Below are 25,738 nucleotides of genomic sequence, written 5' to 3'. Positions count from 1 at the left end.
AGCCGCCTCTGCCGCTTATGCAGACTATGGTCGCCATTACAAGATGGCGCTGGCTCCGCTGTGGTTTGTGACAAACAACTCCTTATTTGGGAGAGTTGGCGCATGGTTTTTCAGCACCCTATGAGAAAGTTCCACGTGGCAGCTTTGCATTGGGGCTTGAGATGCTTTATTAAGGCTGGGAGGGGCATCCGAGGGATGAGTAGAAGAAATATTAAGGGCCTGAATAAACCGCTGAAAGAAGATTCCCGAGTTGCGTCTTCCTTGCGGGCAAGGGGTCGCGACAAGTGGTGCCGAAACCCGGGAACCAGAACTTTCAGCAGTCAGGGGTGGTGCACCAGTTAGTCCCAGGTAAGTGGGATCCGCGATCAAAGTGGGGCACTCCTCGGTAATTAAAGAGAGAGCGGGAAAAAATAATAAATAAGACGCTCCTCTGTAGATAAAGAGAGAGCGGGGAAAAATAATAAAATAAGACGCTCCTCTGTAAATAAGGAGAGAACGGGGTTTGTACTTTCACTTTCTTTACACTGCTTGGAACAGTATGGGTGCTACTTCCTCAAGCCCAATTTTGCTGGCCTTGGAAGGCTTACTGCGTTCCAAGGGACTTAAAGTGAAGTGGAGCACATTACAGAGGTTTTTAGAAGAGACTGACTCTGTAGCTCCTTGGTTTGCTTTTTCAGGGAGTCTCACGATTCCCAGTTGGGACAAATTAGGGAAAGATCTGCATTTCGCTTACAAACAAGGAACTTTAAAGGGCGGTACCATTCTGCTTTGGAAATTAGTGAGGGGGTGTATAATGGATGGTAAATGCCAGAAAGCTGTGAGCGAGGGTCAGGCCGATCTTGAGCAATTGCATGAAGAAAAATCGGAGGGGTCACATAGCGAGGTAGCAGAAAGTATTAGGAGTAAGAGTGGTGAACAGACAAGGGAGTCTGAAGTTAAACAGAGGAGAAGGCTCTATCCGGACTTGACTGAGTTAAAAACTCCCAAGGACACAAGTAGCTCAGACAGTTCTGAGGAATTGGACAAGTTATTACAACAATTACGTAAGACTAAGATAAAAAAGAAAAAACGGGAAGCAACAGATGTAAAAGCCTGCTGTGAGAAGGGTAATAAATCTAGTTCTGGCGAGGTGGAAAATCTAGAGGAGGAGCCAGTACTTGATGCTGCTCCACCCTTCCCGGCGCCTCCAGTAGTTCCGCCCCTGTATGTGGGTGGAGTCCAAGGCTCCGGGAGGACTTTTCATTCTCAAGTTTGGAGAACAGTTAATACAGACATGGGACTAGCATACCCAGTTTTTCAGGACAATAATAGGAGAAGGTACCATGAGCCTTTAGATTTTAAAATAATTAAGACTTTGGCTGAATCCATCTGTACTTATGGTATAGACGCTGCTTTCACTCTTACTCAGGTGGAGGGCCTAACTAGATTCTGTATGACTCCTTCAAATTGGGCTGGCTTAGTCCGAGCCTGTGTCTCCCCGGGAAAATATCTAGATTGGAGAGCATTCATGTTAGAGGGTGCAGTAGAACAGGCTGCTCAAAATCACAGCAGCTATAGTGACAGCCGTAGCAGTGTCTGCTGCTGCAGCAGTTACGGCCGGAGTAGCCATGGCCAGTCAGGTACAAACTGCTGCCACCATTAATGAAGTTGTTCAACAAACTTCCACCATACTCGAATCTCAAAACAAAATTAATCAACATATTTTGTCAGGGATTTTAGCTGCTAACCAAAGAATAGATATACGTCAAGCTCAGCTAAAAAAATTGTCTGACCTGGTACTTTTGGGTTGTGTTGATCAACGTGCGCATTTGTGTATAACCTCTGTCAGATTTAATGATTCCAGGAATGCTTCCCGCATCATCGGTGACTATTTGGCCTGGAATTGGTCCATGGCGGCGGAAGACATGATCCAGTCTCAACTGACTCAGATAGCTGTCTTGAATAACACCCGTGTTGATCCCGTGACTTTGGGTCAATTCACTAATTGGATATCTTCTACTTTTTCCTTTTTTAAGGAGTGGGTGGGAGTAGGCATTTTTGGTACTATGTGTTGCTTTGGTGTGATTCTTTGTTTGTGGCTTCTCTGTCGCCTCAAGGCCCGCAGTGCTCACGATAAGGCTATGATCATACAAGCTCTTGCAGCTTTAGAAAATGGCAACTCACCTCAAGTCTGGCTTGCACATCTTAAACAGTAAATCTTTGACATGGCCATTGCACCCCAAGTTATTATAACATTGCACTGGGATTGACATGTCTTTCCTCGTTATTCTTTTAGTGTTGGAAAGCCCTTGCACTCTGCCGGTCTTGCTACCATTGCACGCAGATGGGTTTCCACACTAGTGCCTTTGACATGGTCGTTGCACCCCAAGTTATTCTAACATTGCACTGGGTTCGACATGTCCTTCTTTTGTCTTTCTTCTAGTGCTGGAAAGCCCTTGCACTCTGCAGGTCTTGTTGCCATTGCACGCAGAAGAGTTTCCACACTGGTCTTTAGCTATGGCTTTAAAGCCCGTGCCTTTCTCTCAGGGTGTCACCAACTTAATTGTGGTTGTCCTACAGAGGTAGTCCCAGCTACTCCCTTTTGTTCACCATCGTCACGATACAGGATGCGAGGCAAGGCACTGCACTTGAGTGATCCCGCAGTGGACCGGGACCTCAAGGAGAGCATGTCCTATTGCAGGCGGGTTTGACGTGTCCACGCCCCCCCCCCCACAAAAAAAGGCGTCGGCTGATATGGAGTCAGATCTGGGGAAGGGCCCTCCTTAGGGCTGAGCCATACTATGCAGCCATTCTGCACAGTGGGATAGGACCTCTACTCTCACCTGTATTGTTTTAAAAAAACAGAAAGGGGGAACTGTGGTGAGCCGCCTCTGCTGCTTATGCAGATTATGGTCGCCATTACAAGATGGCGCTGGCTCCGCTGTGGTATGTGACAAACAACTCCTTATTTGGGAGAGTTGGCGCATGGTTTTTCAGCACCCTATGAGAAAGTTCCACGTGGCAGCTTCGCATTGGGGCTTGAGATGCTTTATTAAGGCTGGGAGGGGCATCCGAGGGATGAGTAGAAGAAATATCAAGGGCCTGAATAAACCGCTGAAAGAAGATTCCCGAGTTGCGTCTTCCTTGCGGGCAAGGGGTCGCGACAACAGATTATTCTTCCTTTCAGCTTGTTTGCTTGTTAAGCTGATGACAGAGCTTCTTACACCATGAAGATCATAAAATAAATTATCCCTCAAAAGCCCACAAAGCTTGGGAAGCAAAGATGAGGAAAATTCACAAGGCGTAGTGAATCCCTCCTTCACAGTATAAAAAAAGGGTGAGTCTGATAAAAAACAGTTACTGAAACTTAAAATCATTGAGGGAGAGGAACATGTGGGCTCATTGCTCCCGTTGCAGAGGTTGCTAACCAAGCAAGGCAGGAGGGAAGCTCAGCCCCTACACGCTCCATACAGTCAAGAGTCCAGGGGAGCTCTTGCCCCTTTGGTCCCTATCAGAGGGGTTCATGTCACCCAAGGGCCCCACAAAACAGTCTTGTTCCTGGCTAGACTATTGCCTTCCAGGGAAGACTATTAGATATTGAGGAGAGAAAGTAAAGATTTTTCTCCTCAGATCTGGTTGTGCAAATATTCAAAACTGGAAAACGTGGAAAAATCCAACCTGACTCAGTTAACATTTTCGCCCCTGCTGTGGCTGAGCACTCTTTCTAGGCTCTTGGTCAGTTATAATAATCCACCTGCAAATGTTAGAATTCCACAGATTTCACAATTTTTATGGTCAAATAAGCTTGTAACATTTTTCGCAAAACATTAGAAAAAGATTTCCTACTAGAGAACTTTTGAAACTTTGTGGGCTCTAACATGCACCATTACTGTCATATGTCAAGGGAAGTGTTTTCCAAACTAGCTAATTGTGGAAGCTTTTTACTACAGTTGATGGAACACACTTTGGGAATACCATTGTTATGGTTTAAAGTAAGGTGTTCCCCAAAACTCATGTGTCAGACAATGCAACAGGGTTTAGAGGTGAAATTATTAGATTGTGACAGCCTTAACCTAATCAGTATGTTGATCACTGATAGGGATTAACTGGGTGGTAGCTATAGGCAGGTAGGGTGTAGCTGTGGGTCATTGGGGGTGTGCCTTTAGAGTATGTATTTTGTACCTGGCAAGTGGAGTCTCTCTCTCTGCTTCCTGGTGGCCATGTCCAGAGCCACTACCTTCCCCTGACACACTTTCACCATGATATTCTGCCACACCTTTGACCCAGAGCAGTAGAGCCAGCCATCTGTGAACTGAGAAACTCTGAAAGCATGAGACCCCAAGTGAACTTTTCCTCCTCTGAAATTGTTCTTGTCAGGTCTTTTGGTCACAGCAGTACAAAGGCTGACTTAAATAATAATCTTCATTGGATTTCTGAAGAATCAGGAATAATGAATCTTACCCTCATGTATGGATGGATCCCAAATGATATTCTTTGTTTTTAAAAAATATTTGTTTATAAACAGTCAAATTCCATATAGTATAACCATAATAATTATATGAATTTTTCTCAAGATGCAGTGAGAGGGCTGGCTACCTGTCTCAAAATCCCAGGGGTGCTAGTTAAAGAGGTAGGTTTTTGGAGGGAACAATAGCCGGCGTCTCTTTGCAGGGTTCTTTCTTCCCATGGGAATACAAGCCATCCTAAAACTTACAATCTCAGATAATTAGCAAATAACAAAGCACAAATACTCAAAAATATATTTACAGGAAATGAAGCCCCTTATGTATCTAGTCCACATGGGTTCTGGAACTAGACAAAGGGAAAATAGCTCTGGTGGTTTATTTAAGGGGATCCACCAAAGACAGGGATAAGGATTCAAGGATGGAGTCTTGCTTCATAAAGTCTTGCAGTCAGCAGGTTGACTGACATCTTGGCAGATCAAACCCATCTCAGGTGCTGTGTGGGATCTTTGGCAGACCTTGAAGGAGAAGTTCACCTGCATCAGGTGGTCAATCCCTGTGGGGGGTGCCACAGGAAGTTCCCAATGCCACTTATCCCCTCAGGAGGCTACTGTGACAGTCCACACACAGCCCACAGGTGGCTGGTGATAGCAGGTTGCTGGGCCTTGCTCAAGAATTACTAAATCAGAATCCAGAGAGTGAGATTTAGAAATTTGTATTTATTAGAGCACCTAATGCACTCCCTTGACTTTGACCACTGTAGGCCCTATTTACATCCATCTTTGAGTGTCTGCAGGTGGGTTTCAGTTCTGTATGGCTATGTAATAAGTCATAATAGATTTATTGGCCTAAAACAATACAGATTTAGTATCTCATAGCTTTTGGAATTGAGGAAGCTGGCCATGATGTAGGTGTACCCTGTTTCAGGATCTCTTACAAGGGCTACAATGAAGGTATCATCTGGGAAAGGATTCATTTCTAAACCCATGTAGCTGTTGGCAGGATTCAGTTCCTGGAGGGCTATTGGACTGAGAACCTCAGCTGCTTATTAGCTAATGGCTCTGGGGAACACTCTTTGTCTTGCCACATGGATCTGCCCAAATAGCAGCTTACTTGACCAAAGTCAGCAAAGGGGATAATCCATTTATAAAATGCAAGTTACAATCCGGTTTGATGCAGTCATAAAAGTGGCATCCCATCACTGTTGCCATGCTCTAGTGGTTAGAAGCAAGTTACATGTTTCACTCATGCTTACAAAGAGGAAATTATCACAAAAGCAAGAGTAACTAGGAGGGGATCATGAGGGGCCATCTTGGAATCTGTTTTTAGAGTCAGTGGATGGTTGCAGGGCTATCCTCAATAATTTAGTGAGAACCTGGCTCAAAACTGAAAACTTTTAAAACAGCTGGATATGTAGATCAGTGGTACAGCACCCCTGAATTCAATCCTCAGTATACATATATTTTTTAAAAAAGGATATGTGAAAATCTTACCACTCCTAATCATTACATACATGGAAAGTTCAGTAAGTAAATTCAACCCAAAAGAAATGAAAATCTGGCCACTCTTAGTCCATATGTACTTGGCAAATTCAGATAGGTTCAACCCAATAGATATTCAACCCAATAGATTTATTTAAAGAATCTACTTTCTGTGAAATTTAATTTTCCAAATTTCCAGTTTAGCAAATTCAGAGTCAGAGAAAAGATAATTAGCTCATGATCGTATGGATAAAGGTAATGGAGCTGAACTCAAATATAAGCCATCTTACTCTGAACCCAATGATCTTGTAGAAGAAGATACAAAAATAAGAGGGAGTTTATAATACAGATGTGGTCAAGAAACATGAAATCATACATAAAATAATCAAGTCATAGATAATATAATCCAATAACATTCTTGGCACTAACAATGAAGGCTTCTTAAGGTTTTTGTTAAAGAATTAAAATATTATTTAATATAAAGAAAATGAACACACTCCTGTAAAGGGAAGTTTCTAACATATTGAGTAATAGACTATCTACTTTTATTGAAAAACTAATTACAGCCCAAAATTATAACCTTCAGGGAGGAAACATTCAATTTTTGTTTCCATAATCTCTTCCCAGTAAGTAAAAACGTTTCTATATTGTATTAGTAGGTTAGAGCGGCCAGAGAAAAGTTCCACAAACTGAGTGTCTTAACCTGCACCAATGTATCATCTCATGGTTTGGGAGGCCTGAAGTCCTAGATCAAGTGTCTGCAGGTGGGTTTCCTCTGAAGACTGAGAAGAAGCACCTGTCCCAGGCCTCTTCCACCTTCTGGTGGCTTGCTGGCCACCTGGTTTTCCTTGGCTTCTGCTGCATCCCCTCGTCTCTGTCTTTATTTTATTTTCACATGACATCTCATTTTCTTTGTGTGTCCCTCTGTGCAAATCACACGGTTCATAAGAACACCACTTATGTTTTAGGGCCCCATACTACTGAAGGATAATCCCATCTTAACAAATTGTATCCGAAGCAACCACATCTCCAAGCATGGCCACATTTTGAAGTATGGGGGTTCGAGCTTCAACACAGGAATTTGGGAGCATACTATTGAGACATTTCAGAAGGAGGACGAATCAATGCACAGAGGAAAATTAGAATCCATATTCAAATTAACTGAAATAGTTTCATGAAATCTAACGTTATTTTTAAAATAAGTCTAGCACAGTTGGGCTCTACCAAGGCAATTACCTTGTGGAGAGCATTTGTCATATCAGCAAATAAAAATAACTGTCCTGGGACTAGAAGAGGACTCAGCAGAGAGAGGAATATATGGTGAAACGAGAAAATTCTCTTTTGTGTTCAAAAATGCAAAGCTGACTTTTGGCACTTGAGCGCTTCCTGAACTGAGCACTCATTGACAGATTTGGGGCACATCCTTGACAGATTTGGGGCACACAGTGGTTGAGATGTCTCTGGCTAGCTCTGTCTCCTGGGTATCATCCAGGTCCAGCTAGTGGTTCCATGAGACGCCACTCCTCCTCCTGTGAAATTCGGTGCTTTACCAAGCTTCCTCATGGCTGTGTCCTCCAAAGCCCTGTGGTGGTTTGTAGCCCCATGGGGTATGCTTGCTTCAGGTTTCTCTCTTATGTTGCAGACTGTTAGAAAGATACCAAAGGAAAGGCCTCCAAAGATCTGTCAGCTCTTTATTCATTCACATTCTTTCCCCCCTCCCAGCTTTCGCTTGACAATGAGCTAATGGGTCCAAAAGAAAACCAGTGCTATATATGGGTCCACTTGCCTTTGGTTGACTAAGGCTCCCATGCTGAGGCTTGCTAGCCTGACATCTTTTCCGTTTGGTGAGTCTTCTCTGCTTCTTCCTCGCCTTAGGCAATTGAACTCTGTTGAGTCCATTTCTCAAGGTCATGTTCAGGATAGAACCAAAGGTTGGACTTAATTTGTGAGCTTTCTCTGCACTGGAAAACTTTAAGTCCTTTCACAGTCATCCTGCACTTTCCTGATGCTTGTGGTATTTTGATTACCACTGTCTCTTAGTGTTGAGAGGCTATGAAGAACTATAGCTAAAACTGAGATGGGAAAGTAGGTGAGCCTTTAATACCATGAAGAAAAAATTGAGTCCATTTACTTTCCTGTCTTTATGGCTTATTACTTCAGATAGTATATGAATAATCTATGGTAATATTATATCAATAATCCATGAAATATTACTATTTATTCCTGAGTACTCTTATGACCACTTAAACTTTATATTCATTTTTCAATCTGGTATGTGAAGTAAAACATGGACCTTGTGAATAGAAATATATGAAACAAAACAAAGATATTTTATATAGGATCTAGGTTTTAGAATCCCAAAATGAGAGTTCCATAAAATTTTCTCCAAGAATTATAGTTAAACAATCCATAAACCAGAACTTGCAGGGCATTTGGATTGAATCTTGCTTTCTCTGACTAGTTTTTAGCACATATTTTGATTGCACTTACCCCAAAGAACATATTGTAATTGTATTAAAACCAAAATGGTCGCTTTTAGTTTTACTACATAGAATATCAATGATTCTTTAAAACTCAGAAACCAATAATTAACATTATTTCTTGAAACCATTATTTATTAACTTTCAGAGAAACTCTCATAATGGTTTATTTAGAAAAAAATACTAAAACCCATTTTAGTGCCAAAGATGAAATAGTATGGAGATGGAGTCACAAAGCTCTGGGGAACGCTCCCCAGCATTCTGACTCCCACGGGCAGTGATATCATAATGTCCTACTTAGTCTTAAGACCTCCTGTGACACAGGAAGGAAGATCTGAGGAGAAGTCACAGATCGCTGGATAAATCACAACAATTTCCCAATGAGTTTTATATTTTTTATTTTTTTATCTGGGTTTTTTCCCTCAGGGATTAGCAACCTAAAAATGAACATGGAAGGTGAGTAGACCTTTCAAATATTACAGAATGGTAAATGTGAAGGATGATCCTTGACCATGGAACACTGGTATGTGGCAGCTTTGTACAGGATGGTGTAAAGTTTATTGGGGGACATGGCATTACTTAGATTTTAAATCACTTACTCAAATTGTTTATGAAACATTGAGGTGGAAAGCAGAAAGTTGCAAAGGAAAGCAACATATTTCTGATCCATGGCGTTTTGTATGTTTTTTAGAGCTTCCTGAAGTGAATTCTTCTGATGGAGATTATTATTATAAAGAAGATGAAAATATGGATAATAATATTTCCATAAGTGATGAAGGAAACAATGCTGAAAGTATTCCTTTTATACAACATGAAGAAGAAATACATATGGATACTACTCCTGCTAATGAGAAAACTGGCAATTATTACAAAGATATAAAACAATGTAAGACTTTTAAGTTAATAGCATTGTATAAAAAAAAGCTGCAACAACAATAGATTTTAACAGCTTTGATTTACCTTAACTCTCTTTTCTAAATGCCCATAATCTTTTGGTTGCCTACTTCTTAAATTCTGATTTACCATATAACTTTTCAGCATGTAAAATGAAATCCTTATTTTCCTACAGTTTATTTCCTGAGATGTTGAAACTTTAGCAGGGTTCTCCTGGAGATTATTCTAATGACTGTGGTTCATCACAGCATTGTGGCTACTTACCTCATTTGATGGTTAGTTAAGCAAAATGTATCCAAAGGGGAGTGTTGGTTCCATAAGGCTTGTGAAACAAAGTACCACAGTGAGTACTCATAGGCTCAAAACAGTGGAAATCTCTTCTCTCACAGTTCTGGAGGCTGGAAGTCCAAAATCCAAATATTAGTGGATCAAGTAAAGGCTCTCCCCAAAGCCATGAGGGGGAGGATCCTTCCTTTCTTCCAGCTTCTGCAGCCCAGGTGTGCCTTGGCTTGTGGCAGGAAGTCTCTCTTCAGTCTCTGCCTTACCCTCTTCACAGGGTGTTCTTCCTGTGCCTCTGTGTCCACACTTCCTCCTCCTTGTAAGGACATCAGCCATCTGAGTAAGAGCTCACGCTACTGCAGTTGTCTTCATCTTAATTACATCTGCAACAAAGCTGTTTCCAAATAAGGCCACATTGTGAGGTACCAGGAGTTAAGACTTCAACATAAGCTGTTTTCGGAGGGGCTGGGAAGGGTGGACACAATTCAACCTATAACAACATTACTCTAGATGTTTGAAAGTTCCACTGAAATTCAGTTTTATAATTCACTATTCCTTTATATGGATTTCCTTTCCGAAATTCGTTACGAGGTGTACTATTCTAAAAAGTAAAAAAGTTCATAAGAAATTATTACTAAAACTAAAGACTAAGATCAAATTTAATTATTATGGGATCCTTATTAACATGAACCAAAGAACAACAGAAAAAATAATGAAGATATATGTGTGTGTGTGTGTGTGTGTGTGTGTGTTTGTATATACATTCCAGTGCTTTCGAAATTATAATCAATAAGTTGTATTATTGTTTTCTCTTTTATTAATCAGTATCCCTCTTCTGTAGGTGAAAATACATCCCTAATCACAGAGGTGTGATAGCAGGAACAGAGGCAGGAGTAGTTCTAGGTGACCTCTGGAACACCTCTGCATATAGATATGCAGAACAGAAAAGTTCAAATACATCCTCTTCAGGATGTACCTCTTTTTGTACCAAACAGGATCTATAAATCAATTTGACAATTGGCAACTAATTGACAATTACTTTGATTTTAAAAACTCTGAAATTTTATACATAATATACACAAAACACAAATGAGCTTATTCAAAGTACTTTTTTTATTTTAATAAGTTTTGGCTCTTTTAACATCTACCTCATTATTTTTAATGGATACACAGTATTCAATAAAATGATGTTCATTAATATATCAATTATCTCATTAGAGAACACTTAGATTATGTTCAATTCCCCCCTAATATTCTTGATTATAATTCTCTTTGGCTAAAAGCTATATACTGAAATTGTTGAATATAAATGTCTTATCTTTTAAATATTGGTATTTACCCCAAATTGCTCTGCAAAAAATTATTCACCAGTTTACATCCCCAAAATTCTCCACAATGAAGAGCATCAATTATAATATTTGACTGTGATAAGTGACAAATATATTTTCTTTGCTTTTGTAATTTGCACTCTAATTATTTGTGTGATTGGTATTTTCCTTAATCCTTAGTGGGTATTTTAAATTTACACATCTGTGACTTAACCTGTTAGTATTTTGTCCATTTTTCTTAGTATGGATCTTTATTGATTTGCAAGGGCTCTTTCAATATATAGTATATTAACCTTGTTTCTATGATATAAGTATTAACAATTTTCTCCCAGTCTACTGCTTATCTTCAAAATTGAGTATCATAGGGAAAATTTTGAGTTTTATAAAATCAATTCTGTTAATTCCCTTATAATTCCTGCATTTTCTGTCTTGCTGCGACAGGCTTTATCCAATCAAAGATGTTATATTTTCCTAACTTTTTATAATAATTTCCAACTTTTGTTTTTAACTTAAATCTAATAATTTTTTAATATGGCATAATATATGTTAAGACATACTTTTCAAAGAGAAGAGCTAATTATCTAACACTGATTCTCTCCTTATGTGAGTCTCATATTTAATATGATCCCATGGTCATGTGAAATTGGGTCCATTGTTGCTCTATTTATTGTTCTTTATCTGAATTCTCTGCACAAAAATACCAAAGTATTTCAATTTTTAAATTTTTCTAACTCATAATATGAATGTTGGCCTGTGATTTTTCCCCATAGATCTACCTCAGAAATTTTATAACAAATTATGTATGTTAATGGTACTATCTTTTTAATGTTATGTGCTTAAAGAAATTAATACATTATGTAAATATTAAACATACACATGTATTTATGTGTGCTCAAAATTTCTGTCATCCATGATATTTTGGAAAGAAGAATCACATGTTTATATATGTTCAGTTTGCAATTTTGCCCTAAATTCTTTTTACCCCTTGGTTGAGTGAATATGTTCATGAGCTTTGAACTGTAACCAACCTGACAATGACACTTAGGATAGCATTCTTTATGTTCATGGGGAAACGGAAGTATATGTGGGAGACCTTATTTGTTGTTGATCCACTTGGTTTTTAAGCTAAAGTGTTTTATAGTCTCACAGAAGATACAAATGAATGTTTCTTCCTTGTTTTTTGATAATATCAGTACAAATAATGATTATATTGCAGGTGTACAAATTTATTTTGGCATCTCTTCTGTAACAACATATTTTTTCCCAAGAATTTCCTCAATAATTGTTTCTTAAAGACGTTCAGCTTAAGCATACTAGTTTGACTTTTTTTTTTATGAATTTTCTGTTTGACCCTGGCCCACTTTCATTTTGTTTTTGTTTTTTGTAATTCTTGGGATTGAACGCAGGGCCTTGTAAATGTGAAGCAGGTGCTCTATCACTGAGCTCATTTTCCATTCCTGTTTGATTTATGTTGAAACATGATCTCATTAAGTAGCACATGTTGACTTCAAAATGTAATTCTCACACCTCAGTCTCCCAAGTAGCTGGGATTCCTGCAGTGTATTACTGTGCCCTGTGTATTCCTCCCCTCATCCATCCTTCCTTCCTTTCTTACTATCTTTCTTGAAGATGAAAAATGACTCAAATATTTTATAATTTTTTTAAAGAAAAAATTCCTGTGAGAAAAAATTTAATGAATAAGTGACTTATCTGTTTGCTGAAGACTTTTGATTTTATGTTTTCAGACGTGTTCACCACAAAAAATCCAAATGGTACAGAATCTGAAATAAATGTCACAGCAACAACCGGTCTGAGATTTGCCGTAAAGCACCGTAAGTCCTGAAAGGCACTGTTAAACATGTGAAAGCTCTTAAAGCACTACAAGACACTGGTGTGTAGGAAAGAAGTCTTTGTTCCTAAACAGACTAAAATTCTCCCGCTAAAGTAGATGCTATGATGCAGGGATCCAGCTACTTCTGGGTTATCCTTTAGGTTTTTCTCATTCTTCCTCCCACTCTATACCCTTGAGGCTCAGGTCCATTGCCCTGAAAATTTCAAAAGGCAGAGATGCTCTTACAATTCTAAACCTCATATTTTGGGTCTGCAGGGAAAGGCAAATCAAATAACTGAATTGAGGATTCTAGGAAATGATGCAACTTTCTTCAACCTACATTTTTGCTCCTTTCTACTTTGTAGACCTTCAAAAGCTTTCAACAGAGAGGAGAGAAGGATCCTAGCTATGGCAGTTTCAACACTGGGAAAACCCAGACTGAAAAATGCCCAATTATAATTAGGCATTGGCAATCATGGAATATTTCTGAGCAATTTCCAAATTCTTTGTGAGACAGTGACATATCTTAGGCAAACATTAATTAGATACTCCCTTATAGGAATCTGGCTTGTGCATAGCAAACATCTTGAAGTATGTGGGATAAGAACCAGATACCCAGCTCTCAAGCAGTGCAGGTACCTCACAACCCCTCAGGATGTGTGCTACTGAGAGCCACAGGCAACAAGAAAAAGCTATCCAAAACTAAATTGTATCCCCACAATCCAGGCCCCCAAGGGACTGTCACAAAAGTTGGATAGGGATAAGGAATTCCTGCAGTGTTCAAGGGGATTGTGACAGAGGAGACACTCTGTCATGGGAGGGATGCCCTAGAGGAGAGTCCCTGGAGGCAATGGAGATGTCCCTGATAACTTTGAAGATCACTGGCTGAAGTAGAGTCCCCAATGCTGGCAGAGAAAGGGAATGAGCTGGTGCCAGCAGATGCTCCTCTCCCAAGAAGAAAATGATTGTCTAGCAGAGTTTAAAGATTCCTTACCATTCATTTGAGTCTCCCCTGAGTCAGCATCAACTCTAGTAATGGGTTTCCCTTTGCATCCTTCCTTGTCAGCAAGATACCTGAAAGGGGTTTGTGGGCTCAGTCTGGATTTATTCTGCCTCTGTGTTCAACTCCCCACTCCTGGGAAGGTCTGAACTCCATGTGGAACTTGCACTGGCTCCTGCATTCAGCAGTTAACTAGGATTGCCAACTACATGGGGGAAATGGGCCTCCAGTCTCAATTGTTCCCACACCTGTCTCAGTGATGTACCTCCAGACAGACACATTATAGACTGAGATGGGTGCTGAATGAGGCCTGCCCATCCAATGTGCAATCCCAAATCCTTACATTCCAAACTGTTTCCAATTGACAAGGACACTCTTGGTGCCTCCTCTTCATGTCATCACATTGAACAACAACCAGGCTGCTCTGGACTGCAGCTGTCATTTTAAGGTTGTGCCTTGACCTTTGAAACCAAGTGTCTTAGCCAGTGATCTCCCAGACCTCCAGAGGAGCCTGGCCCCCTGTGCCCTACTTTTCCTCTCTCTCAAGTTATAGGCATGTTAACCTCACCTCAGACAGCCCATCATCCCCAAATCTTATTCTTCAGTGCCTGGTCCTTTCTCCTCTGTAAGTTATTTCAGGAAAACTTCATCTTTCTCTTCCATCTCTTCTCTCTCCTTATCTGTGTTGTATTTTTGCTTCAAAATATGTTTAATATCGTAGATGTTTATCCAATATTTTCATATATTGATAATTCTTTATCTCTCTTCCTAGGTAAAATTTCCAGGATAACAACTGAAGAAAAACACTTTCGTCGCAAAAGGCCAAGTATTAAAACTACTATATTGTATTCATATCTGGATCATGTCGTATGATTTAAAATTATAATATTCACCACTCTGAGCATTATGTAAAGGAATAATATGCTTAAAGAATTTATACTACTACATTTTAAAGTCACTATAAAATCTTTTAAGTGGTAAATGTCTTGAATCAAATTTCAGATATTTCTGGCAAGGAGTAGGTACTGGGATTTTTATAAATTTTATTTTCAAAAAGTGTTATGTTTGTATCTACATAAATTACATACTGCTAAATGAACGTATATTTATATTGTATAAAAGAAAACATTTACCAACTTAAAATATTTACATATATATCTGAGTTTTTATTTATATACATATCAATGTATTAGATATATTTAAATGTAACTTAATAATAATGTAAAAATTTACCTGCTTGAGGAATAATATATATATGATAGAGTCAGTGATACAGGCTTCCTAAATTATTAAAGGAAAAGGGATTGTGAGTGAAAGTTTATAAAATCAACACCACTACTTTACTTTTCTGCCAAGATTATTGTTCCTTAAGAAATATTTGTAAAATAATAACAATACAGGATAGGTCTACTCTAAAGTCTTGAACTAGGTGTCTAATTTAAGACAATGTATTCTTACTTGTCATTTTTTTCCCTACAGAAACAACTCCAAATGTTCCAGATTTTTGGACAATGTTAGCTAGAGGTAAATTCATATCATAGGCAGCTGGGAAAAAAGATTTGGTTCTCTAAAATCTTGTATTAGAAAGCCATGATTAGTCTAAATACGTACAGTGATAAGAATAAGTCAATATTTTGTTGCCATTTGTAATAGCAGATGCCAAACAAACCCAGAGAGGTGCTAAAGAGAGTTTTTAATCCACTCCCCCAAAGGCTTATTCTCATGTAGATGTTAAAATCTAGTTATTCAATTTAATTCATGATTAAAACTTTTAAATAAGGTTCTTACACAATATAGGCCCTCTAGTGTTTGCAACAGGGTGCACATAAACATACAGAGATGCTTGTAAACATGCAAAATATTTATCAAGATATATACATGCACAAAATTTATATGTATCATAAATATATATGCACACCTGTCCAAATCAGTATATGCATGTATGTATAAATAAATGTATGTATGTGTACATGTAGTTATGTATATATACATGTACCACACAGATATACATGCATGCTAAAGGTGAAATATATACAATATTCAGTCAATCCTCACTGTTTGTGCATTCTGTATTTATACTCTGTATCATCTACTCACCATGATACCTTTGTCACTCAAAATCAATGCTTTCAGCATCTTCAAGGCCATTTAGACATCAGCAGAACTTCATATATTTTTAATGTCCTGATAAGTACACTCAGTCATCCCTTCAGCTGGCCCCCAAGTGTGGTGTTAAACTAGCTGGTTAATTTTCTTTAATGCAAGAAGGCAGTGATGTGTCTAATGGAGAAAATGTATGTAGTGGGTAAGCTTTCTTCAAGCCAGAGTTATTCTGCTGTTTACTGTGCAGAACATAATTACCATGAATATTGAGAACAGGACCTACACCCTCTGTAAACACATGATCATACACATATATTAATTTTACCTAGAGAATGTTATTTGCCATGACCATCAATTTATTGTTTTAACAGCTATAAATGGAACAACAGTGAGCATGGATGATAGAGATCAATTATTTCAACCAATTCCAGGTAAGAAGAGTACTTCAGTTAATAGATACATAAATACTCACATGTTTATTGTCCCTTGGTGATACCATTTTCCTAGTAAAGTGTAGTGCAGGCAGGAAGGTTTCCTGGTGGCCAACATCACATGAAAGAGGACATTTCCTGTTTTAGAAGAGTAATGATTCCTGAATATTCTTCTTCAGTTACCAATTTGCAGACGAATGCTTCATAGCTTCTATTCCTGACCCAGAGAAACAAAATAGAGTGGTAGGTGAGTGGAAATACAGAGAAGGCAGTCTTTTTAAAAAAAAAAAAAAAGAAAGAAAGAAAAGAAAGAAAGAAAAAGAAAAGCTTTAATTGCGGAGGAATTTTAGGATTAGGGAAAAATTTAAAGTACATAGGGGTCCCACATCCTACGCCTCTTTATTTTCCCCTATTATTAACATCTTGCATGGGTGTGTCACATTTGTTAAAATTTATGAAATAAGAGTATGATTGGCTAAAGTCCATTGTTTACATTAAGGTTCACACTTTGTATTTTACAGTTCTTTGGGTTTTGAAAAATGCATAATTTCATGTGCCCATCATTAAAATATAATACACACGTTAGCTTTTTAAGAAACTACCAAACTGTCCTCCAGAGTGGCTGTACTATGGCACACTCTCACCAGTAATGAATGTGAGTTCCTGTTGCTGAATACACTTTACCTTAATGGAGTAATTGCATTTTAAAAACAACTCCTAATTTGAATGGACACTTTCATGAAAAAGCAATGTGTTAATTTTCCCCCAAATGCCTGTCCTACAAAAAATGATGGAAAAAGAAATATATCTGGTGATATATCCAAGACCTGTCACCCCAGTTCTGTACTGAATTATTTGAAGAATGTCGCCATTTGCCTTGTGGTGCTTCAAGAAAATGGAGTGAGTCTTTTTTGTTTTGAAATGCTATCCACAGGGATCACTAATGCTGGGTCATTTTAGAAATGCTTTATTGTTTCTTTAACTGAAGTGATTAAATGTGGCTTGATTGATTTTCTGTCATTTGCTGAGCACACAAAGAGTATTCTGTTACTTTAGTTGCATTATTATGTCAATCCTCACAGCAACTCCATGAAGTTGGATTTATCTCCATTTTATAGAGAAAGAAACTGAGACTTAGAGCAAAAACCTGCCCATACCTATAACTGGCTATTTCAGTGATTAGGAATTCCAAACTCTTCTCTGGTTCTGACCATGACCTTGATAAATGCACTATGAACAAGCCTCTTTAGAATGACTCTTTAAGGAGGCAGAAAAGCAACTTAGGAGAATTTTCCATTTTAACAATTTGTTGGATTATTCTCCAAACAATTGGTCTCAGAGTCAGCTAACAGCCCTTGACTGCTCTCTACATCTCCTTCCACAGGGAAGAAGATCACACTTTGACCATTTTAAGTTTTATCAGAGCTCAGACATGGGAATTTGTTATTGCTTATGAACTATTACATAAAAGAAAGATCTTTGGACCATTTGGAATGGGGGTGGGAGGAACTGTGAAAAAAGGAAGTGATAACCAAGTTTATTAAGTCAGATGAATATTCAGGAAAAGGTCAGATCTGTCAGTAAAGAGTCATTTTTTATTACTAGTTTTAATAACTTTCTTCATGTCTCTGGATCCAGGCATCACTTTTTGATTTAACTTATTTTTAAGAGTTAAAAAATGTTTGCATTTCTCGATGCAATGTCAAGTACACTAGATTTAGTCATCTCAGTAATTAAAGGCAAGCTTAGCCCTTTAACCTCATGGAGAGAGCTTGCACACACCATCCTTTTATTTCAAAGAACAACCAGTACATGTTGCAACATCAGAACATCACCCTTCTCTTCTGAAACACTGGTGCCTTGTGTGTACATTGATCATATTAATAGTCACCTCTACAGAGATGATCAATTACTTTAACTGGTTTCTAGGAAAGTCAGGGAGAAAGTCTGCTACATACACATTTTGACATCTGGTAACCTGGGTTTAAAGTCAGACTCTGCCACTTACTAGCTGTGTGCAAGGGGAAAATTCATGAACTGCTGAGATCCTGTAAAATGGAGCTAAGGACAGCTCCTCCAAGAGTGCTGTGAAGGGTAAAGAGGAAGGAGTGCTTGGCGTGGGAAGTAGCCCTCTCTCTGCATTGCCTGTGGTAGGAGAATGAGCAGTGGACACTGAGGCGGGCGTGGGGCTTCTCTGCATCTTCTACCATCCTCAATCTCCAGGAAAACATCAAGAATCCACTCTTCTCCATTGCCTTTTTTTTCTTTCCTGTCAGAATCTGATGTCAACACTACAAAAATAAGCAAAACAGATGATCTAGAGGATATCAAGATCAAATTAATGCTGGGTATCTCATTGATGACCCTTTTCCTATTTGTCGCTCTCTTGGCATTCTGTAGTGCCACACTATACAAACTGAAGCAGCTAAGGTAAGCCCACCAACCTCTGCAGTGTTTATAACCGATGCATGCTGTCAAGCTCAGTCCCTCCTGTCCTGGGTAAATTGTTAGCAGATTGTAATGCCTGAATAATGGAGCTGTCAGTCTTTCAGTGTGACTCCATTTCCTCTATTTCCAAGGAGCATGGGGCCATCTCAGGCATCATCCTACTTGAACTTTTCCCCAATATTTTAAATCGTCAGCAATAGGGATGAAAAGAAAGCAAGGAACTGAGAGATGGGCGAGCAAGAAATGAAAGACGGAGACCAGGCAGAGATACATAGGAGAATTTATCAGAGCTGACAAATAAAGGTCATCTCTCCATAGATGGAGAGAGGCAACACAGGCTTGAGTTCTGGGACTTTTATGGGGCACATTCAGGGAGGAGAGCCAGGTGGGTCATAATATAGGAGGTTAAGGGTGGGGTTGATATGAAGGAGTGGTGAGCCTTTCTCAGAAAGTCCCTTTGGGCGGGAAAGGGAAATTTTTCTTAAAATAGCAGCTATCACTTAAAATGACCACCCAGAAGCTAAGCAAGGAACTTACAAGGAATATATATTTTCCCTTAATAGCAGATCTTCTTAGGGTATTACATTTTTCACCAAAGCAAGCCTTGCCTGATACTCTTAGGAAAAGCAGATCCTCTGTCTCATTTATACTTTGAAGTTTATCCATTTGTTCTTTCTCATAAAAAAAAAAATCAACTAAAACCTGGGGCTGGAGTTGCAGCTCAGTGGCAGAGCACTTGCCTTGAAAGCCTAGGGCACTGGGTTTGATTCTAGCTCCATATAAAAATAAATAAATAAAGATGTTGTGTCCTTCTACAACTAAAATTTAAAAAAAAAAATCAACTGAAACCTGAATAAGGGGCTTGTTTTTTAAATTTTCATTTATACAGTGTGACCGATTATTTTCAAAAATCCTAATAGAACTGCTTCATGTTCACAGTTTACAGTAATTCTTTTGATTGTTGTATTTTTAACAAATCATATTGAAAGACCTAAGCAACCTCATTTTACTTGGGACCTCATTTTGCTCTGAAACTTAACCCCTGACCTACTGCAGTCCTAAAGTCAGGAAATACCACAGAAAGCTCTGTGCAAACAGTTCTCTCAAAAAAAAGCCCCAGACAGTGACTGCCTAAGATAGACCAAGATATCGAAATATCTGAAATTCCAGACGCCCCCCCACCCCACCTAGGTGGGGTGACCAATATCTAAACCAGAAGCCCTTCAGCTTGGCATGTACCCCCCCCCCCTTGGGACACCCTCATGGTTTAAACCAATCATTTTTAAGAGCATCAGCCCCTTGAACTAACCAATAATCCTTTCCAGCTTCTTTCCCGCCACTTGATAGGCTAATCATGTTTTAGAGTTGTTTTATCATTTTCCCGCAGTGTGTGATGATTTGCTAAGAGATGCTATGATGTATGTAAAGTCCCTGCCTTCCCCAAAGAGTGTATAAAATTGCTGCAAACCCTGGGCTCAGGGCCTCTCAGCATCACCAGCTGTTGTGTGTGTGGAGGACTGAGCTAGCTCGCAATAAACACCTCTTTGCTGCTTACATGGATCTTGGTCTCTGGTGGTCTTTTGCGGGGGTCCAGAACTCAAGCATATCATTGGGGGCTCGTCCAGGATCCCCCTTATAAGCCTACCCAGACGTCTTGATCGACAGGTGATGAAAACCCAGCCAGTAAATTAAGGCATTGCCGATGTGTAATTTTCTGTACTCTGGTTGCCTGCAGTTTTAGGTTCTGTATTTTCTGGTCGGCAAAAGGTCCTGGTGGACGCACTATAGGGCCGCTGACAGGGGATTGTGGGAGACGTCCTTAGCCCTTTCTGGATTCTGAGTGGATCACCCTTTACTAAAGGTGTCTGTATTTTGTAGCTGACAGATCCTCCATCTGCCTCCGCTTTTAGTCTCAGTTTAGCAATCCACACAGCCCTGTGTTACCTGTGTCTGTTTCTATTGTCCTGTCTGCCTCCACCTTGACACCCTGGCAAGGGAACTAATCCCCCTCAGAATTCTTGCAGGTCATAAGCCACCAGGGGAGTCCAGTGGAAGATCTACTCTGCCTTCTGAAATCCTCTTTGAAACGCTATGCGAGGCATTTGCTGTCTATCTGTCTGTTATAATCTTGATTTGAGGAATAGTTGTAGCTGTTTTCTCTTTCCACTTAGACATGGGACAAACTCAGACTACTCCTTTGACCGTACTGACTGACCATTTCACAGAAGTTAGGGAAAGAGGACATAATTTGGGACTAGAGATAAAGGAAAGAAAGCTAGTTACTTTGGGGTAGGGTGGCCACCAGAGGGGACCTTTGACAAAAGTGCAGTCCTTCGAGTGAAGAACATGATTTTTCGCCTGAGAAGAGAGGGACATCCATAACAGATCCCTTACATCTTAGGGTGGATGGACTTACTCGAGGACCCCCCCTAATTGGGCTAACTCCCTTTTTACATGTGGCACATGAGGCCGACATATTTGTGGCAAAAGAGGTTGATTCTAGGCCACGAACCCCGGTACCTATCCAACCGTCAGCCCCCCTGTATCCAGTCCTCCAAGGGGGCAAGGACCCGCTTCTCTCGGAATCTGCGCCCCCTCCCTATGTGCCCCCACAACCAGCCCGATGAGGGGGGTGCAGAGGGAGGAGCAGGAAGAGCAGAGCAGCCGGGGCACTGGAAAGACCAGCAGTGGGAACTCCAGGGGGAGCCCAACATCCTGACACCACCGTGATCTTGCCCCTCAGGGAGATAGGGCCCCCTGACAAGACGAGAACCCTAGACTTCAGTATTGGCCCTTCTCCACTAGTGATTTATACAACTGGAAGAATCAAAACCCCCCATTACTCTGACAGCCCAAAGAGTTTAATCTCTCTCCTGGATAGTGTTATGTTTACTCACCAGCCTACCTGGGATGATTGCCCAAAATTGCTCCGCATCCTCTTCACCACGGAAGAAAGGGAAAGATGATATGCTCGCATTCAGGACCCCTCTGGTGGTCTTTTCCATGCCAAGATCCATGTAAGCAGCAAAGAGGTGTTTATTGTGAGCTAGCTCGGTCCTCCTCGCACACAACAGCTGGTGATGCTGAGAGGCCAGGGTTTGCAGCAGTTTTATACACTCTTTGGGGAAGGCAGGGACTTTACATACATCAGAGCATCTCTTAGCAAATCATCACACACCGCCTGGAAAATCATAAAACAACTCTAAAACATGATTAGCGTACCAAGTGGCGGGAAAGAAGCTGGAAAGGATTATTGGTTAGTTCAAGGGGTTGATGCTCTTAAAAATGATTGGTTTAAACCATGAGGGTGTCCCAAGGGGGTACATGCCAAGCTGAAGGGCTTCTGGTTTAGATATTGGTCACCCCACCTAGGTGGGGGGGGGCGTCTGGAATTTCAGATATTTCGATATCTTGGCCTATCTTAGGCAGTCACTGTCTGTGGCTTTTTTCGAGACAGAACTGTTTGCACAGAGCTTTCTGTGGTATTTCCTGACTTTAGGACTGCATAGGTCAGGGGTTAAGTTTCAGAGAAAAATGAGGTCCCAAGTAAAATGTGGTTGCTTAGGTCTTTCACATATATTTCTTTAGTCCATTAAAACTCTGATGCTAAGTATTTAGTCCCTCTAATTCCATGTCATTTTACATGTTTCTTATTACTCTTTAATTAAAAAAAACACATTTTTTCTTTTATTTAGTTGTACTGGTAATTCAACCCAGGGGCACTTTACCACTGAGCCATACCCCAGCCATTTTTATTTTGTATTTTGGAACAGAGTCTTGCTGGCTCCAAACTTGTTATCCTCCTGCCTCAGCCTCCCAAATAGCTGGAATTGCAAGCACACAGCACCATTTCCATCTTATTAAACTTCATTGTTTCAGTAAATAGGTTTCTACATTCTAGTCTTTTTTTTTTAAGAGAGAATGAGAGAGGGAGAGAGAGAATTTTAATATTTATTTTTTAGTTATAGGCGGACACAACATCTTTGTATGTGGTGCTGAGAATCGAATCCGGGCCGCACGCGTGCCAGGCGAGCGCACTACCGCTTGAGCCACATCCCCAGTCCCTACATTCTAGTCTTAAGGTTTAAAAATGCTTCATCTACATAGGCTTTAAATATAATAAGATTAGTATTAAAGAAAAGCTATATCATTTACATACTGTTATTAATGATCTAGTACATTGGACAATTATATTACAATTCAATTATATTTTATTTCTTATAAATAAAATATAATTGAATTATATTGAATTAGTTACACATGTGCACACTTAAACACAATTTTTGTTATCTGTTCTTTTTTTTTTTTCAGTTATAAAACTTATGACAGTCAATACTCCATCAACCCAGAGCTGGCAACCCTATCTTACTTTCATCCGTCAGAAGGTGTATCAGATACATCTTTTTCTAAGAGTGCAGAAGACAGCAGCACATATTTGTATGCCACTTCTCCAGAGCTGAAACCATCAAGAACAAGGATATCAAAATCTAAAACCGTAACAGATGAGGTTTCCACATGCTCAAAAGATGCAGGCTTAATTGAGGCATCATGTTTACTAATTAACCGTGAAGAGTTGTGTGAGGACAGCCATGAAGAGAAATAGATAACTTTAATTCTTTTGTCATAAAAAAAGATCTTTGTGTCTCACATTAATGTCATCATTTTGAAATTGCTGAGACATTTAATTTGTTTTTCCATTTTATCAGACTGAGATCTGGGCTGCTCACCACTTGAAAACCAATTTTTATTTGGTGAGAGTTGGTTGAAATGAATCAGGTTTACTAGATGTCCAGCACTTTGAAAGATGGTGGGGCCTACTGTCCTCAAAGCTCCATCTTAGGGGATCCAGGGAATAAAGTACTTTTATAAGAAGGAAAAGGCAGGCAGGGGCAGAAATGTTGAGTGAGGTCCTTTTTTAAAAACTATTCTTAGTTGTAAATGGGCACAATACCTTTATTTATTTTTATGTGATGTTGAGGATCAAACCTAGTGCCTCACTTGTGCTAAGCAAGTGCTCTACCATAGAGTTACAACCCCAGCCTGAGTGAGGTTTTTATTATCCAGGGCATGTGTTCTCTTTTTCCTTCTTCTCTGAAACATTGCAAAGGACCTCAAACTCCTAGGGGCTAATTCTTACAACTCTTTTTAGACAAATATTTCTTTTATGCAAATTAGTCCTTATAACCGTGTATATATGCTTTGCTTTAGTTGATGCATAGAATTAAAAGAACCAGGAGTGGCATTGTATATTTTCCTATTATCTGAAGGTAACCAGATGTTCTGGTCTCTGTAAATCTAAAAACAAGATTATATAGTAGTTAACATCTTAACCTCATTTAGTTGGGGTTATTCTTTAGAATTTAGAGTGCCAGGGGAAAAGGATGAGATGTCAAAAGAATTAAAGAGGGGAAGATAACCTTGCAAAAAAAAAATCAGAGAGAGTAAGCAAAAGTAACTGTCAAGGACAATTCCCAAAGGAGTGATCACTGTTATGATTTCCCACTGTAGATCCTTCATTACATTTCTATGGAAAGTAGGCCTTTGACTCAATTCTGGTTACTTCCTGCTGAAATGCAGAGGAATGGAGATTTTTGGAATAGAAGGCTTTGACATGGTGAAATACATAATTTTTGTTCTCATTTATTTTTCCTTAGGGAAAGGGTGGTTCTGTACGAGGCATTCATTTGCATACTTTTTGTAGTATAATACAATAAATCCTTATGTAGGCTCCCATTATTATTATTAGGGGTGTTAAACATTCTTCAAGGATGGATCTGTTCTCAGATGGCATCTAAGAAAATAAATTTGAAAACAAGTCTACTCCTTGTAGAAAAGGAGTTTCATATTCTAAAGTCTTTGGTAGTCAAGTGGCCTGTCATCTAATTTTATCAATGCTCATTTCTACTTAGGATGAAATATCAATGTATAAGCAACAGAATGTATTCACAATTTTCCAGCATCCCTGTCCACAACTTTATCATTCTTTTACCAAGGAATCATCAGATTCCTTTAAGTTAGCAATATACTCATCATCACTTATCTTAATTATATTGTTCTTTGAATATGTATTTTAAGATTCTCTGCCAAGGTGTAGTTCCAGGCAGGATATGGAGAAAAGGGGCAGATGTACTTTCCATTGGCAGAGCTCACTTGACTCTAGAGCGATGGACCCCAAGGCTTTACTCCTACAAGCTTGCCTCCAGGATGGAAGGGGCAGAATGGCTGATCCATTAGGTGGGCAAATCTTGAAAGACCAAAGTGACGTGAGGTCATTAATATCTGCCCCAGCCGTCCTACATATTGTTTAATCCCAGATTCATTTTCTAACTTAAAAGATGAGGCACCTACCATAAAGGTTAGAAAAGAACTCATATACAGAATTTTAAAGGGCTTAGTTTAGGCCCACATCAGTGTGCTGCCTTAATTTGGAACAAAGAAATAGGTAAAACCTTATCCCATTTTAAATGAGTCTATTGACAAAGTTTAGACCAAGTCCTTTTTCTGTTTTTCTCTGTGGATTACAGTCTCCATAATGAATATTGTTTCCAAGTTATTTGTAAACCTTTACTCACTTTTGGGGTGACTTTAGAGGCAAACGATGGTCCATTTTTACTTTGAATTAGCTTGGGAAGTCCAAACCTGGGAATGATTTACTTGAGCAAAAATTTAATCTCCTTAGTTGTCGTCTTAGTTTTAATAGGATATGCTTGTACCCTGCCTGATAATGTATCCATAAATACTAATAAAATTTTTAAAAGACTCAAAGTCTATTTGCCTGCGTTCAAAGGGACATAACCCTTTATATCATATTCACTATTCCATCTACTTCCGATATGAGATGTGTTCAGTCTTTGGATTATTTTTAGCACATAAATGATATCATTGCGTGACCTTATCAACTGTCTCGTGCAGATGTTGAAGAGAAAGTAAGGAACGAGACAGAGGTAAGCAAGAAATGAAAGATGGAGACCAGGCAGACATACAAACAAGAATTTATTTGTCAAAGATGACAAATATGCGG

The 25,738-nt window shown here is 39.3% G+C and overlaps 1 protein-coding gene across 1 annotated transcript; it reads left to right on the top strand.

The window, feature by feature from the left end:
* On the top strand, positions 1-25,482 carry LOC120889828 (equatorin). Its single transcript, XM_078047727.1, has 9 exons — positions 1-348; positions 3,167-3,316; positions 9,095-9,289; positions 12,650-12,736; positions 14,508-14,561; positions 15,215-15,259; positions 16,210-16,269; positions 18,546-18,699; positions 23,029-25,482. Exons 3-9 carry the CDS (start codon positions 9,151-9,153, stop codon positions 23,318-23,320), a joined length of 831 nt encoding a protein of 276 aa, XP_077903853.1. The 5' UTR covers positions 1-348; positions 3,167-3,316; positions 9,095-9,150; the 3' UTR covers positions 23,321-25,482.
* The last annotated feature ends 256 nt before the right edge of the window (positions 25,483-25,738 follow it).

Source organism: Ictidomys tridecemlineatus, chromosome 4 (assembly GCF_052094955.1).
Source record: "Ictidomys tridecemlineatus isolate mIctTri1 chromosome 4, mIctTri1.hap1, whole genome shotgun sequence".
NCBI classification, from domain to species: Eukaryota; Metazoa; Chordata; class Mammalia; order Rodentia; family Sciuridae; genus Ictidomys; species Ictidomys tridecemlineatus.
This window is presented reverse-complemented; position numbering and strand designations above follow the sequence as displayed.